At 32.0% G+C, this 17896-nt stretch overlaps 1 protein-coding gene across 1 annotated transcript in view; it reads left to right on the top strand.

Moving 5' to 3' along the window:
* LOC132732983 (synaptogenesis protein syg-2-like) overlaps window positions 1-17896 on the top strand; it is a 45902-nt gene that overhangs the window by 24818 nt on the left and 3188 nt on the right. The window contains exons 7-13 of the mRNA XM_060719538.1: window positions 459-773; window positions 1381-1659; window positions 8833-9123; window positions 9398-9706; window positions 14812-15108; window positions 16002-16142; window positions 17601-17628. Coding sequence (XP_060575521.1) covers window positions 459-773; window positions 1381-1659; window positions 8833-9123; window positions 9398-9706; window positions 14812-15108; window positions 16002-16142; window positions 17601-17628 — 1660 coding nt within the window. The remainder of the gene's footprint in view (window positions 1-458; window positions 774-1380; window positions 1660-8832; window positions 9124-9397; window positions 9707-14811; window positions 15109-16001; window positions 16143-17600; window positions 17629-17896) is intronic.

Below are 17896 nucleotides of genomic sequence, written 5' to 3'. Positions count from 1 at the left end.
AAGGACTTACATAACAATTACTTTTGTTACGGATATGTTAAGCTTTTTTGTAGTACTGCTTTCATATCTGACACACTAATTCATTTCTAACCTTAAAGAGTAATGTTTGAAATTTAAAGAAAAACAACTACAGTTTATATAGCTTTATCCGATTAAGATTCATTTACTGGATATAGGACACCCATAACAAGTACTTTTAATAGATCATTGTAACCTGATTATAAATATGTAAATTCCAATTTATAAGTAAACTGAAATACATGTAGTTAAGTTTCAGACAAGTTTTAAAAATCAGTAAATATAAATATATTTTTCAACTGTGTTAAATAAATGATTTAGACTGCTTATATAGTTGAGTAATATGTTAATTTCTTTGAAATATATCTTTTTTCTTTGTTGAGTTAAACAAATGAATATTTTATATCATGTTATATGCTTACATTTATGTTAATTTGCAGATCCACCAACAAATCCTACCTTTAAATACAGATATGGACAAGGATCACAAAATTTATTCAGTGATTCACTATCTGTACGTGAATTTAACCCAACAGCATTTACTGTCATCTGTGAATCAAACAGTAGGCCAGAACCAGTCATCGTCTGGGAAAATATAACACCATCTTCACATATACTGACATTGAAAAAACTGGACAGATCAAAAGCTGGAAACTACAACTGCAAAACTGAAAATATCATGAAACGTACATTTATAAATCTAGAAAACGTTGTTTATGGGAGAAACTTTCAGCAATTTGAGTTGAACATTCTGTGTAATTATTTTCATAAATTTATTTATTGACGGTCTGGCATGTAAATGTTCTATAACTTTAAACATAAGCATCAAAATAATGTTATCTTCGCGTAATAATTTAGTCAGTATATTTATTTATCAGATTCTTCATGAATTTACACTTTAACCTTGACATAACACTTTTCACTTGGTAATTTCCAGGATGTTGTGTTTCTTGTATATTGAAACTTATCGAAAAGATACTACAATGTACTTCTTTTTTCTTTTTCTTTGGTTAATCAAATAATAATAATAATAATAATAATAATAATAATAATAATAATAATAATGATAATAATAATAATAATAATAATAATAATAATAATGATAATAATAATAATAATAATAATAATAATTATTATTATTATAATCATTATTATAATCATTATTATTTTTATTATTATTATAATTATACAAAATTGAAAATGTACTCATGTTTGGCTAAAATGTCATTCCAATTAATTATTATTATCATTATTATTATTGTATGACTTAGGTTTTTATTTATGTTTCTGATCAAATTAATAATAAGGATTGGTTAAAAAATGATTTTTTGTTGATAATTATAAAAATTGTAATCTGTTTAGATCCCCCGGAAGTTGGAATTTTGAACAACAGAAGTATTCCCGAAGGTAAACCTTTTGACCTATATTGCTCGGTTAAAGTTGGTTACCCAAAAGAAACTACATTTAAATGGCTTAAAAGTGATGGTACAATATGGAGTAACCAAATGTTAACAATACAAAATGTGTCGAGGACAAATGCTGGATTCTACACATGTACAGCTGATAATTTAATGAAACAAACAGGAGAACAAATGGCAACAAAAGGCGAAGATAGTAAAAGTTTCTATTTAAATGTTTGGTGTAAGTATTTATTATAAATACTTGTATTTTACATCAATTTTCTGTCACGCAAAAAGAGTTTTAGAAACCATTAAAATGAGTGAGGCCAACTATCAGATAATAATCTTATTGTGATTTTAGATTTGCAAATAATTTTTATTTTATTTATTCATTTTTTTTTATTTACTTTTTTTTTTGGGGGGGGGGGGGCGGGGGGTGGTTGTGGGGGGGGATAGAGGGCGGGTCGTTCTTGGATGTTCAATTAGGTTTGGACACTTGTATCACCGGTTGCAATTGAAAAAAATAATATAAAAAATGATGCTCCATTAATGTATAGGAAATACACAGATATCAAAAACATAAGACGGCATAATATTGACATGCAGGTCGTATTTGGTGTGCTGTCGTTCTTTTGTTGAGAATGCTGTGGACTTTTTCTTCTTATTTCATCTTAGCAAAAGAAAATTAAATCCACAGAAGATTAACGGAAGAAAGGAGATGCTTGTATTTAAACTTTAATTTTTGATCGCCATCTAGGCGAATATTTTTAATTTCCGATCGATCAGCTAGACATTTGCTCGCTTTTTGCACCTGGATGAATGTTAGAAGGAAATCAGGATGAACAAATAATAACTGACTTTGGCCTTTAAGATGCGGAAGTGAGTTTTGTATGCAATTCATAGTAGTAATGGCAAAGCTATAAGCCGGGCAAAACTTAAACTTATGCCTTCAAGTACCTTCAAGTAGGACCTTGACTTTGAAGGTGTATCCATGTGTTTTGCACAAAACACATTGTCGACTTATGGAGACTATATGTCACATTTTTAATCCTTTAATTCCATCATTTATGCCACAGTTAACGACAAACGAAAACTGAGAAAACTAAACGCCAAATTTCCCTGCTTCGATCCTTACTTTATAGTTTGAATCTTGGCTCTACCGCTCGACACATCCCTTTATGATGATGAAGTATACCAGTTTTAATGTTGCACTTAATTATTATCCCTCATGTACAGACTCAATCAAACCAAGTCCGCAATTCTTATGTAATTTTGTTGTGATTAATGCTTCCGAGGGATCACTTTCCAGATTTTTATACTTCACAACAGCAGGTGTCAAGTTCCTTGTGGCAGCTGTAAAAAGTTGCCCCGTACTTCACTTTAGTGTTGTTATATTTTTCTGGTCCTTCGGGATCATTGATACTAGCACTATTGAGTGTTGAGAATTGATTACCGCTCAAGCCGGTGCTAGGGGGCGTGAGGGATGTTGCACTTATTCATTATCCCTCATGTACAGACTAAATCAAACCGAGTCTGCAATTCTTATGTAATTTTGTTGTGATTAATGCTTCCGAGGGATGACTTTGTTTCCAGATTTTTTGACCCGAAGCTTATATTTTGGCACGTATGTTGAGCATGACGTAATGATTGTTATGAGCAAGACAAAGACCCCATACAAGGTCAAGGTTAAACTTAGAGGTCATAGGTCGGCGGAAAGAATACAGTGTCTGGCCAATAACTTTGTCATGCATCACGGAATTTTGAAAGAACTTGTAGCATAATGAGGCGATGCGTCATGCGCAACACCTAGACCCCTAGCTTTTTGGTTATTGTCACACTGAGAGGTCAAAAGTAGACAATTAACAATTAGTGAGTCTTTGTTATCTGTTATCTATCCTAGCAGCTGTGATTATCAATGCTTTATTTTGGCATTAAAATAATTGTTAATTGTTTAAAAAAATCTTTGAATTTTGATTTGTTTAGTTATATGTTCAAGTACAAATTTAACTCAGAACATTGTGCTATGTTATTCTAAAATTAATGCTGAAAAACTGCTTTAACAACATCCATCTTATCTTAAAGGTATTTTTGTGCAAAAAAAAGAAGAAGAAAAAAAGAAGAAATAAATAAATAAAAGTATTTAAAAAAATGTTTTAAACATATCTGTTTTAACTCCATTGCGAAACAAGTTCTTGCAACTTATATTAATCACTTTCGCTTCCTGGAACCAACAAGTACTGGTGTCATTTAAAGAAACATGGCCGTGACCCGAGTAGGGCTCAAACCGATAATATCTGGGTAGAGTGACAGTGTGACACATTAACCAATAGGCCACCGCTCCCCTTTTCTATTTTTGGCATGTAATTAGAATATGATGGCAGACATATTTAAAGTTAACAAATACGTTGGTGACACCGATCCCACTTTTGATGTCATTTTAAGGGCTTATAAATTATAATACATACGTGTTTTACCTCTCGACTATGTTTTTTGCTGTTATTAATGCTGATTGCATTTTTTATGCTACATATTGTTTTCAGAGTGAATAAAACAGTTCAAAATTCTTCGAAAAATAAGCTAGTTTTTGTGTAAAATGGCACAGGTAAGCAGCAAAGGGGAAAAACAACAATCTGTTTGTTATTTTGCCTAAACTTTACAATTGTGCAATGACTTAAGGTAGCTCGCTACTTTCCGACCGAAATATGACAACATCTCAGATCTTGATGATTTTTGGTATGCAAACATATAAATATGTGAGCTTTACTTCTGCAGTATTATTTTTATAAATAAACAGCGTTACTATGACGTCAAAGCGCCCTCTATCGGTGGCGGTGAAATTGCGTCTTTTTTTATCAATAAACCGGTCTGTTATTATCAATTTTCATCCGATTTCCTTCATTTTAATATCATAATGTTCAGTAAATGTATGTCTTTGTAATGATGTCTTTCTTTAACATTTACTTAATAGTCTGCGATTTTACGTCATTTTTCTCTACGTTCTGACGTCCATATTTGATGCAAATATCGCGCGATATCGCAATAAAGATTGGGTTATAAAAAAAATTCAACACGGTGAATTTTACTATAATTTTCCGAGCGTGTAGTGAGATAGTGAAGGAAAATATTTATGCAATAAAAATATAGGGTCAACGCGTAAGATATTTTGCTATTACTGTTTTAAAATAAAATAAAGGGTGAGTGAAACGTTATGATTTTGGTGACGTTAATAGTTGTTGGAGTTCAAAGAATAATACCAAATAACAATTTTCTTACGTCAAACATTACGATAGTAAGTATAAACAACACAGGGACTTGATGAAATGTATATTTTTTAAATTGTTGATTATTTTCTCATTGAAAGCATGCGCTAGATGAGCACATTTACAATGTTTAATCCGACAATCCCTTTTTAAATACTTTTCTAATTTGCAGGACACAGTCTCATACATCTTTTAATTCTAATTTTATAATGTGATGTTGTTAAAGTGTTATATTATTATATGAATTAACTACTTTTAGCGCAAAAAATAAGATTCACATATTGCTGTATGAATGAAGTAAGAATATTAGGTCGCTTAGCCTATACCCGTAGAATATTTATTTTACGTTACATTCAGCATAAAATCAAATACAGGCAGACGAGGCTCGGTGTCAAAAACACATCGTAAAAATACAATTCAAATAGATATGCATACAAATGTGCCGAAATAAGTGATAAATAAAATTCAGAAATAATATTCAAATATGTTAAAGGGACTCCACTGATGTATTTTGACATGATGGAACTGAAAATATTTTTTCCAGATAAGTGTACCATTTGATGTAGGTTTAGACCACGAATCTTTGTGCAAAATTTCAGTGCATTCGCGCACTTCGTTTTTCCAGAATAATTATTCAAAATGAAAGCGTTTAAACGCTTTTCACCCAAATCGGGCTAACAAAAGCATAAAAATACGATTTTCAATTTATTTCATAGTATATTTCTTAAGTATCTTCGCATAAAATTCTGTTTAAAGTGCCCAACTCATTTATGTAAGAAATTCAAATGTTATGTGTTTGGCTTTTCAACCTCAGTGGAGTCCCTCTAAGAATATTTAAAAACAAACTGTACAAGAAACAAAGACTTTTATTTTCTTTTTATTTTTGCTTACCATTTTTAAGTCTGTGCAATACATAGATTATATAATTATAATCTAATTAAAATTTCATGATAATTAGAAAATGAGCACTTATGTGACAAACTATAAACTATTTTGGAAGCAAAATCATACTGAATAAAAAAATATATAAGCAAACTCGCAACTGCAGACTCGAATGTGAAACACCCAATATAACCATTACTCAACTCGGATTCATTACCGTTTTTTCATTACTGTACAGTATAACATAGCGGCCCTCAAAGTATTATTTATTTCTAAAGAGTTCCATTACATTTTACCTCTGTAGAGCAACCACTCTAGGCAACAAAGGGCATGTCTCTGTAAAGGTTATACTGTATATTTTAATTAAATACAAAATATGATTATTAAATAACTTGTGCAACTTTTGTTACCACTGAATACGAATAATGTATTATGTTGACGTTATCTTGTTCATTTTTTAATACAATACAGTTTGCTTTAAAACAAAAATATAAAAAAAAAACAAGAAAAAACAACCTCAAAAACACACACAACAACACGTGTTTATGATGTTAGCAAAAAAATGGACTTCTCCCTTATTAAGGGAGATGATAATCAGGTTTTTTTTTACTTTGAATATTCTTCTGTTGCCACGTTGTAATCGGTAAAGTGGTCTTACGCTGAATTCGGAAGGCATGGATTCGAGATGTACTAATAGATTATCCTTTAGAATTGTTTACTGTGTATGAAATGTTTCAAGGTCCACCTCGGACTGCTGTCATTCATTTCCAAAGAGAAGTTGATACTGTGAGAAACACTGGTTTCGTTAAATTCCCTCCGCTTTAATTGAAATACTGTTGAAAGCGGCGTTAAACCAAATATTAAAAAAATAAGAAGATATAAAACATAAAATGCATAGTTCATTATTTTCATAGGCTTTACATAGCACTGCATTATGTGCAGACAAAAAAAAACGAGCTTCTCCCACACAATCATAATCCCACAAATTGAGGATCCTACATGGTCTTCAATACAAGGGAATCTGTATTTAATATGCAAAATTCTCCGCTTCTGAACATACAAAATCAATCGCCTCTAATTGAGAAATGATCGCGGCTTCAGGTCGCCTCAAAGATGCGCTAGTAAACGCATACCGCGAGTCAGTTAGTTTAAAATAAATAAGAATATCTGTAATTATGTGAAATACGTGAGAAATTAAAGCCATAGCATGAAAGCGTGATTCCTGCTTTAAATCTGAGTATCACGCTTAATGCAGGGTATTTAGCTGCGAGAGAAAATAGAATAACTGATGGCTGTTAATAAATAAATTTTCATACGTGTAGAATTTTTTTGAATTAAATGTCTGCTAGATTTATAATATAATTAAGACTACCAGTGAATCATGGCTTACGTACAAATCGTTGCTACTTCCAGTTGATCATATATTTTTGAAATTCATTTCCTACCACAGACATAGATGTTATCTATGTCTCTGTTCCTACTAACTGATATATACAATTCAAAATTAGTACATATGATAACATGGAAGTTTATGTTGTACCGAGATACACATTACATGATGACATTGCGACGGCACCAGCCTTTTCATACTTTTTTTCTGACATTCTTTGCAAAATTTATGTTTTTATAATTTCCACTTAGGTGGCCTTTTAATTATATCTTTCAATATTCTGAATTGTCTTTCAGTCCTCGAGGTATTTATATCCATTCGTTGCAGTTTTTCAGCGATTGATACCAACTTTTGCAGACAGTTATACCCTGATTTGTTGTACATGTATATAATTGAAGATATTCATCGAAATGCAGGCATCTGACAGGACTTTTAAAAGAACATTTTTACGGAACATGTCTACAAACTATTGTTGTTGATGGTGTTCATACATTTTTATTCCTGTCAGTATGTTATTTATCGAAAAAGTCGTGAAAATTTCCTTGATAAAAATATTTGACGTCACCAAAATCATTACGTTTTACTCACCCTTTATTTTATATTCAAATAGTAATAGCAAAATATCTTACGCGTTGACCCTATATTTTTATTGCATAAATATTTTCTTTTATGACTTCACTACATGTTAAAAAAATTAAAGCAAAATTCACCGTGTAGATTTTTTATTATTTCACAATCTTTATTGCGATATCGCGCGATATTTGCATCAAATATGGACGTCAGAACGCGAGGGAAAATAACGTAGAATCGCAGAGTATTAAGCAAATGTTAAAGAAAGACATCGTTACAAAGACATACATTTACTGAACATTATAAAATTAAAATGAAGGAAATCGGATGAAAATTGATAATAACAGACCGGTTTATTGATAAAAAAGACGCAATTTCGCCGCCACCGATAGAGGGCGCTTTGACGTCATAGTAACGCTGTTTATTTATAAAATAATGCTGCAGAAGTAAAGCTTACATATCTACATGTCTGTATACCAGAAATCATCAAGATCTGAGATATTGTCAAATTTAGGTCGGAAAGTAGCGAGCTACCTTAAATCGGTGAAAATAAGAAGAAAAAGTAAGGAATTGTTAAGCTAAATTGTGAATAATCTCAATGGCAGATAACTAAATAACAGAACAGTGACCCTAATTTTTACCGCTTATATGTAACAACATGCTTTGTTTAAACAGAGTCTTTCAAACAGAAAGACTCTGATTTAAAGAAATTTTACGGACCATTTTTGATTTTGTCAATATGTGTATATGCATACTCCCGAAAACGTCTTGCATGTGTATTGATCATGGTCGTGTTAGTCTCCTGGATGGATTGCAAAATAACTTTACATGACCGTGTTAAACATGATGCTGTTGTTTGGATCGTGACAGTAATTTTCTAGTTTAAAGATCGAGGTCATACTTGTATGCCAAACTTTATGATTGTGAAATGATGGACTTCTTTGATGCATAGCTTTGTGATTCATTGACGGATTTTGAATTAAACAGTAGTAAAGTTATATACCGTAGGTAAAAATCAAATACAGGTTTCTGGATTCATTACAACTTCAAGGAAGTTACAACGTACTTATAATTCAGCTTTAGGTACTTTGAAAAAAGGTAGATCAGTTAAATTTGATGTATGGTACAAATGATTTATAATCATTAATTTACTAGTTTGGCTTTATGGCTCAGTCAAGAATCATAAATGTTCCATCCATTTTCTCTAGTTAGCTCCCTTTCTTGCACTACATATACGGTTAATCCATATGTATTTCTGTGTTAGAATATTTTTGGAAAGCCACGTTTTTAAAATAAATTTTTCGTTTATAAGATAGGGCAAAAGTTACAAATTTTTATGTGGTCGGGTTTGCTGGAAAAACATCAGTAACAGTAAATGAAACAACGAGCAGAGTGCCTTTTCATTGTGATGTTGACAGTAATCCAGGATCTTTCATGACTATAAAGAAGGAAGAACAACAACTTCACTCCGGTTCCGATAGAAAATGGTTGGAATATGTACGTCACTCAGCTTCGTGCCTTGATGCAGGAATCTATTCATGCTTGGCAAATAATACTCACAACACTGAGTTATCATCAAAGCAACTAACATTGTTCGTTAATTGTAAGTAAATCTAGAATAAATATTTTAGCATAATTGTTATGAATACATTTACAAATAAATACTGCATTTTACTATCCTAAACAAAGTACTTTAGATATGTAAATAAATGTTTTTTATTCGTGTATAATCATTAAAAAAGAACTGTTCATTCATACTGATAAATAATACGTTTTAACAACTATTTATTTAAGAAAAAACATAGAAGTGAAACATTGAAATTAATGTATATAATAGAGTAATAATATTGAACTTATGAATACAAATATCATTTCAGGTTCTCCTAGGAATTCTCCACTTGTACCTTTGCTAACAAATGTAATAAGTCAGCAGAATAAGTCAGCAGTGTTCTCTTTCACGGCCTTGGCACATCCTGTACCTTCCAAAAATGACTTTCAATGGTTCCGAAAGGCAAATGGACAATGGTATCCTTTGTGGAATGATGCAGCTTTTAAAATAGATACATTTAATCTCCAGTCCAATTTAACAATTCTTATTGTTAACAGGACCTTGTTCGGAATGTACAGGCTTACTGTCAATAATGTCATAGGAGGCTTTAAACAGATATTTCGTTTAGTACAAGAAGGTAAAAGTTTCCTTTGTTTTAAAGGTTTGTAGTTCTCAACACTTTCTTGTAATTATACTACTTCTCATCCACCTACATGTAGATATTTACATTTCCCCTCAAAACATACTCATTGCGACTAGAAGCGACAAAATATGGTGCATTTTGTAGTTACACACTTTTATATGATTAAAGCATTCATCTTGTTATTCTGATGGTCTCATTTTGACTGTACGGTATGCGGGTTTGATTCCTTGAATGTCCCCCTTATATGTAAACACGATAGTAAGTCTACTAAATCTACATCACAACTTCAGCTAAATGATTATTTCCTGAAATGCATATAGCAGAGAATAATTATTATCTCTAACTTGGCAAGTTTTCATCAAAGATACTTTCTACTAGATCTGTAGTACTGCGAGAGTCATTTTCATGTTCGCACATAAAGGCGGATGTTCTTATTATGTTTACGCTATTAAAGGTTTTATTATTTTAGGTCTATAAAGTATGCCCATCGGCCACCGCATCAATATTAAAACCATCTCAGTTATAATTTTGAATCACTTGTAGACTGAACTATATGTATTAAAACGCTAATCGAATCAAAGTCTGGCAACATTTTAAAAAATGTATTTATAAATATATTATGTGGTAGCATCTATATATAGTGTGAGCTTATCCATATCTTATGTCAATCTTCCATTATACGATGTGAATATACATTCATACGATGTACATTTATCAGTTTATTATGTGGTAGCATCATTATATAGTATCAATTTCAAAATATAAGGTCAATATTTCATTACACGATGTGAAACTATTAAATACGATGTGCGCTTTTATGTGGTAGAATCATTATATAAAGTCAACTTATCAATATATTAAGTCAATCTTTCATTATACAATTTGAATCTATTATTATACGCAAATCTGCAAAATATTTTATTGTCAATTTGTGCTCAATTTTTTTTTAATTTTCTATCTGCAGCCAAATCGAAAGTTATTCAGTGTTTAAAAAACGTGTCGTATTATAAGGGCGGCGTTCATTTTTTAGCTCACCTGTCACAAAGTGACAGGGTGAGCTTTTGTTATCGCTTTTCGACCGGCGTCCGTCCGTCCGTCGTCCGTCCATTCGTCAGTAAACTTTTACTTTAAATGACATCTCCTCATTAACCACTAAGCCAATTTCATCCAAACTTCACAGGAATGTTCCTGTGGTGGTAACCTTTAAAAATTGTTCAAAGAATTGAATTCCATGCAGAACTCTGGTTGCCATGGCAACCGAAAGAAAAAACTTTAAATATCTTCTTTTAAAAAACCCTAAGAGTTAGAGCTTAGATATTTGGCGTAAAACATCTTCTAATAAGTGTCTACCAACTTTATTCAAATAAAAGTCCTGGGGTCAAAATTGACCCCGCCGAAGGGGGTCTTTGATTTTCCCTATATGCATATCGTAAAAAAATAAAATATCTTCTTTTAAAGAACCCAAAGAGCTAGAGCTAAGATATTTAGCATGAAACATCTTCTAATTAGTGTCTACCAAGTTTGTTCAAATAAAAGCCTTGGGGTCAAAATTGGCCCCGCCCCAGGGGTCATTCATTTTCCCTATATGCATATAGTAAAAACTTAAAAAATCTTCTTTTAAAGAACTCAAAGAGCTTGAGCTAAGATCTTTAGCATGAAACATGTTCTAATGGGTGTCTACCAAGTTTGTTCAAATAAAAGCCCTAGGGTCAAAATTGGCCCCGCCCCGGGGGTCATTGATTTTCCATATATGTGTATAGAAAAATCTTAAAAAATCTTCTTTGAAAAAAAACCCAAATAGCTAGAGTTTAGATATTAAGCATGAAACATCTTCTAATTAGTGTCTACCAATTTTGTTCAAATAAAAGCCCTGGGGTCAAAATTGACCCCGCCCCAGGGGGTCTTTGATTTTCCCTATATGCATATAGTAAAAACTTAAAAATCTTCTTTTAAAGAACTCAAAGAGCTAGAGCTAAGATATTTAGCATGAAACATCTTCTAATTAGTGTCTACCAAGTTTGTTCAAATAAAAGCCCTGGGGTCAAAATTGGCCCCGCCCCGGGGGTCATTGATTTTCCTTATATGTATATAGCAAAAACTTAAAAAATCTTCTTTGATAAAAAACAAATAGCTGGAGTTTAGATATTAAGCATGAAACATCTTCTAGTGAGTGCTACAAAGTTTGCTCAAATAAAATCCCTGGAGTCAAAATTGGCCCCGCCCCGGGTGTTATTGATTTTCCTTATATTTGTATAGCAAAACTTAAAATTCTTCTTTGAAAAAATCCAAATAGCTGGAGTTTAGATATTAAGCATGAAACATCTTCTGGTAATTGTCTACAAAGTTTGTTCAAATAAAAGCCCTGGGGTCAAAATTGGCACTGCCCCAGGGGTGTCATTGGTTTTAACTATATGTGTATAGTAAAAACTTAAAAAATCTTTTTTTAAAAAAACCCAATCAGCTAGAGCTTAGATGTATAGTATGAAACATCTCTTATGGGTGTCTACCAAGTTTGTTCAAATAAAAGCCCTTGGGTTAAAATTGGCCCTGCTGGGGGAAGGAAGGAGGGGGGTAGATCGTTGTTTTTCATTATATGTGTGTAGTAAAAACTTAACATCGTGAAACATCTTCTAATTGGTGACTTCCAAGTTTGTTCAAATAAAGCCCTGGGGTTTAAAGTGGCCCCGCTCCTGGTGCCTTTATACAGGTGAGCGACCTCAGGGCCATCATGGCCCTCTTGTTTGTCCGGAGCCTATGTCCTACGCTCATTCAAGACTTTAAATTAAACTTCATAGAAATGTTTACCATTATGAGAAGCTGTGTCGTGCAGGTCAAAGGTCAAGGTCACACTAAACATTCATTGAAACACGCTTTTTCGGAGCAAACCTTTTACATTGGTAAAAGGATTTTAATATAACCTAGTACAAATATTCACCATTGTAAGGCGGAGTGTGGCGGCTAATGTCAAAGTCACACACAGGGGTCAAATTCTGATAAAATATGCAAATATGTATTCGGGCAATTAAGTCATCATTTATTGCGGGATTGAAACACAAATGGTCAAAAACATGACTTCAGGAGTGAAACATGTAATTAAGGTTTATATATGCAAGATCAAGGTCACTAAAGGTGATAAAATAAAGCGATTTTTGTCGAGAGCATATTTCCTACACATAAGGAGGGATTCTAATGAAACTTCATAGAAATGTAAAAAGCTATAAGAAGCAGTTCCATGTGCATAAACCTGGTTTATAGATTAAAGGTCAAGGTCACACTAAGAGGTCATTGAAAAATTGTTTTCTGTAGCAAAACTTCCACATGGGTGTAATGATTTCAATATAACTTGGCACAAATCTTATACTTTGCGAGCTGGAGTCTCGCGTGCAAAATTCAGGTCCCTGCAGCCAATGTCAATGCCACACATATGGGCCAAAGCTCAGATAAAAATATGAAAATGTGTATTCGTACGATTTAGCCATTATTTATTGAGGGATTGAAACACAAATTGTCCTTATAATGACAACGGGTGTGAAACATGTTATTTAGGTTTATAAATATGCAAGGTCAAGGTCACTTAAGATGATAAAATATAAAGATCTTGTCCAGAACACATCTCTTACGCATAAAGAGGGATTCTAATGAAACTACATAGAAATGTTCAACACTATAAAAAAAGTGTCATGTGCATGAACCAGGTCTCTAGGTCAAATTTTAAGGTCACACTTAAGGGCCATTAAATGAATAATGTTTTCTGTAGTAAAACGACTTCTGGCATAGAGGGATTTCAATATAACTTGGCACAAATGTTTACCATTTTAAGGTTGAATGTCGCGTGCCAATTGCATGTGACCAAGGTCAAGGTCACACCTACGGGTCAAAGTTCAGATAAAAATATGAAAATGTGTGTTCGGACCATTTAGTCATCATTTATTGAGGAGTTGACACACTATTATGACTACCATTGTGAATCTAAATATTTTGTTTATAATCCAGATCCCTGCTACAAAGTCAAAGTCACAAAGAGAGGTCAAGGTTTATGCACGTGGACCATTAGTCATTATTTATTGATGGATTGTAGCACAAATAATAACTTTCATGACAACAAGTGTGACATTGTAATTAATGTTAAATATTTGCAAGTTCAAATTCACTAGAGATGACAGAAACCCAGATATTTTGGTCCCCCGCCTTTTCAAAGAAACAAAGGGATATAGAAATAGACTCCGTCAGTCTGTCCGTCCGACTATCCGTCCGTCTGTCCGCACTACCGAATAGGGATAGGGGGCCATCTAACTGTAAACAGAACAAAAGTTCTTGTTTATCTAGTGTAGAACCCTCGTGTGGTATGCTGGGTGTTCATCGTTTATTTTGACGTCATCAACGAGGATAATAACTAAAGTAAAGTATTAAAATCGTGTAATTTAGTAATTTTGTTTGTATGTATAAGTAATTACTGTTACAGTATTATAAAAACATATCAAACGTTGGCATGTATTTAAAAGTTTAGATTCGCTTATAATTATACATGTATCTTTGTATATATTTGTACTAAAAGCCGCCATTAATAGCTACATATATATTTATTTACCTGATAGTTTAACTATATATTTCCTGTTTTTACAAAATATTTAAAAAAAATCTATTTCACACATTCCTATGTAAATAGATCATTTAAGCAAACTTAGTTTCCCAAGTTGTATGAATATCTCATAACTTTATGGCAGATTAATTTTAGTTTTTTTCCCGATTTTGAATGCAAATTATACATAGCGTAAACTTTTTACCATATAATACGACGTCACATTGTTTAATTTTAATCTATCACCGGGTCAATAATGTTTTTGCAATATTCCACATAGACGAGTTTCTATATAGACTGAAAAAAACCCGTTATGTTCTATGAAATAATGTATCGCGGTGAAAATACACATTAAAATGTCGGTAAGGTTACTCCACCTCCGGGGTTATTGCAAATCACGGGACGCTACTATGCACTAAAACCCTAAAAGACATGTGCGATGTTTATATGAGTACAAAAACAGATGTCCAACAGTACATCAGACAATTGTGATAACATTTTACCATTAATCTGTTTACAGATAAACCAGAAGTGCCAACCTATTTTATTAATAAACAAGAGCTAGTGACTGTATCATCATTTACTGTACAATGGAAACCTGGCTTTGATAATGGACCAGAACAAACCTTCATTGTAAAGTACAGAAAAGAATCACAACAAGAGTGGACAGTTTATCAAATCCCTGATACAAGGGAAACATTGATGAATTTTACAGCGTCAGACTTATCAAGTGGTTCAAACTACCAAGTTGTTCTATATGCTTCTAACAGACTGGGGAATTCTTCTGAAACAGACATCTTAACAATTTCAACCAAAGGTTTGACATTTCTGTCATTTTTATTTGGTTTTTACTATGAGTTCCGAAGTTTTTTAAACTATTTTATTTCGGTACAGCACATAAGCAAAATGAAACGAATAGGGCTCTACCGAAAAGGTAGTAAGACATATCTCTAATAATGACGTTTCAGGTAGGATGCATCGAAATACTTTGGTAGTAGGTTTCTGTATAAGTAAACGAATCGAATAAAAACAATAGTATCCTCTCCAATTTCATAATGCTTAATAAATAAATATACGAACTAATATGTCATTTGTGTTTGTGAACGTGCTCCTTAAAGTGGCATTATGCATATACAAATGTAAATGGTCCGTTATCAGGTAAAAGTCAAAATAATTTAATAATTTGCCGTAATTTTGGTCAATTGTAAATCTTTCTTAATAAAGAAAATTAATAATACACGTGACAAACGGAAATTATATCAAATTATTCAGCATGTACAAGTATTGTTCGTTTCCTAAAAATGAATGGGGTAATCTTTTTTTATATTTTATGTCGTTTTTATAGTGTATTTGTTGGTCAATCACCATTTTAAGGGACAGTCAATCTTTTGAAATATCTACTTAATTCAATTCAACTTGACAGCAATAAATGACCATATGATATCTTTTAACAAGTAGACAATTAAACATAAATATTCAAGATTAAAGCATAGTTACGTTACTGCTTTATCCAATATTTTGTATCATAATACCGGTAGGTTTAGACAACTTATCATAGTAACAACATATACACATAGCTAATTCTTAAATCTTATCGCTTAAAGGCTAACAAGGTGAATTGAAACAAATTGGGATTTAAATGTTATACGACACAAATGTATCGAAACGAACATAATTAAATATTTACATATCTTCATATTTGTCTTTTAGTAATTCCTGAACAATGTCACTGTGAAAATGATCGTTATCAAACAATCATAGTTGGAGTTGTGTTTGGAATTATTTCCGTCGTCGTATCCGTCTATGGCAGCTATGTGACTGTGCTAATCAGAAGAATAAAGCGTACCAAAGGTAAAACTGATTTAACTGTATATACAAGATGTCAAAAGTATGGATGAATATTTGCATATACGTGCATGATACGTCTACATAACAACATTCAATAAATTATGACGTTTGGCTTTTTGCACGAATAAAAAAGTTTTAAGTAAGGTATTTTTATGTCTCCATTTCTTTTCGCGCACCGTGCACATACACCATTTTAACCAACACATTTGCTGAAAATGCATTCTGAAACGGATTCACATTTAACAAGAGGGAAATTTCAACAACAGTTCTTATGACAAATCAATACGTGCTGATATTCGTTGAATGAAAAAGCAATATTAATTCACCTTTAATTAATAAATATAAATACATAATTAGCAAGCAAAATGACGTATCAATACTTTTTATCAGTAAATGAATATGTCAAAATGTGCTTATTCTATTTGCCTGAAATCGGGCCGTCATGGCTTTAATATTCTTTTGAAAGTGGGCATCGACTTCGATATTTAAATCTGTTCAAACAGGCATTTGCATGGCAATTTTACAGGTTATTTTATTATAAAATTTAAGCCTAAGTCAATGTTTTGAAAAAGACGTAAGAAAACACATAAATGAAACAGATACAAATGATTTATAAAGAAATATAATACACTTTTACTTTTTCTCGTCGCAAAGTATTTCGTGAGAGATTCTTATAGTATCCGTTATAAATATTTTTGAACGATAACTGAATTTTCTCTTTAACCGTCCCGTAAATCATACATTACCCTTTCAATAAGGAACAGCTAACTGGAAAAGAAAGCTTTCATTAATGATGTATTCACATTTGGTACTTTACAAGACACCAAAGTGGATAAAAGTTCAACCTTGCATTTTTATCAAATTGCATTATCATGTTGAAATTTAAGGTGTACTTGCTTCAATTTCAGATATTGTTTGACAGATAATATCCTTTTAACTTATTTATGTTGGGAAAATCATTGTTAACAAACACAAACCTCCAGAAGCGTCTTCAATTCATTTATATTATAAACATACAGTGAATGGTTTTAAAGTATTAACTATTTTATTTCCATAGCACTAATGGAATAATCAAAACCTTTTTTGTGTCAAAATATTTAAATACCATTTCATAACATATAACATTCTACACTATTCAAGGTTTCCAAACATGTTTACAATTTTTCACCTGTCGCTATTTGATTGTTTATTGTTTTACAGAAGGATTATGCTACATCCATATTACCAATGTTCTTAGTCTAATTAAGAAATACCAGATGAGTGCGGCACTGACCTGTTGCCAATATTTAAACAATCTCGATATACTGTAGACGTATGTCAAATTACTATTTCTTTTCTTGAGGAAAATATTTTATTTCTTTCCTTTTCGTCGCCATGATAGTCATAATAGCTTGTTTTATTTCCTCTACTCATTAAACAATTACATTTACGAGACGAATCAGGAATATCTTTATGTTTCAGGGCAATCAAAATCATCAAAGGAAAATGAGTGAGTATTGTTTTTTTAGTTATATTTTTAAATGCTTTTAATATTTTAGAGACAGAATTTCAAAAATCAAATATTAACAAAATTCGGAAGAAATATACATTTTTTACTCGCCACGAATATATTTTTGTACAAATAATAGAATATCCTAGAGTTTAGGTACGTGTAATAAATGCAATGATTTCCAGCAGCTGACAGGTAAGATATCACTATACTATTATATTAAGTATTTGGTGGCTCTCCAGACCATAGTTTTATATAATTGTTACTT

The sequence above is a fragment of the Ruditapes philippinarum genome, unplaced genomic scaffold, assembly GCF_026571515.1.
Source record: "Ruditapes philippinarum isolate M1 unplaced genomic scaffold, ASM2657151v2 ctg2094_1_1_1_1, whole genome shotgun sequence".
In the NCBI taxonomy this organism is placed as follows: Eukaryota; Metazoa; Mollusca; class Bivalvia; order Venerida; family Veneridae; genus Ruditapes; species Ruditapes philippinarum.
This window is presented reverse-complemented; position numbering and strand designations above follow the sequence as displayed.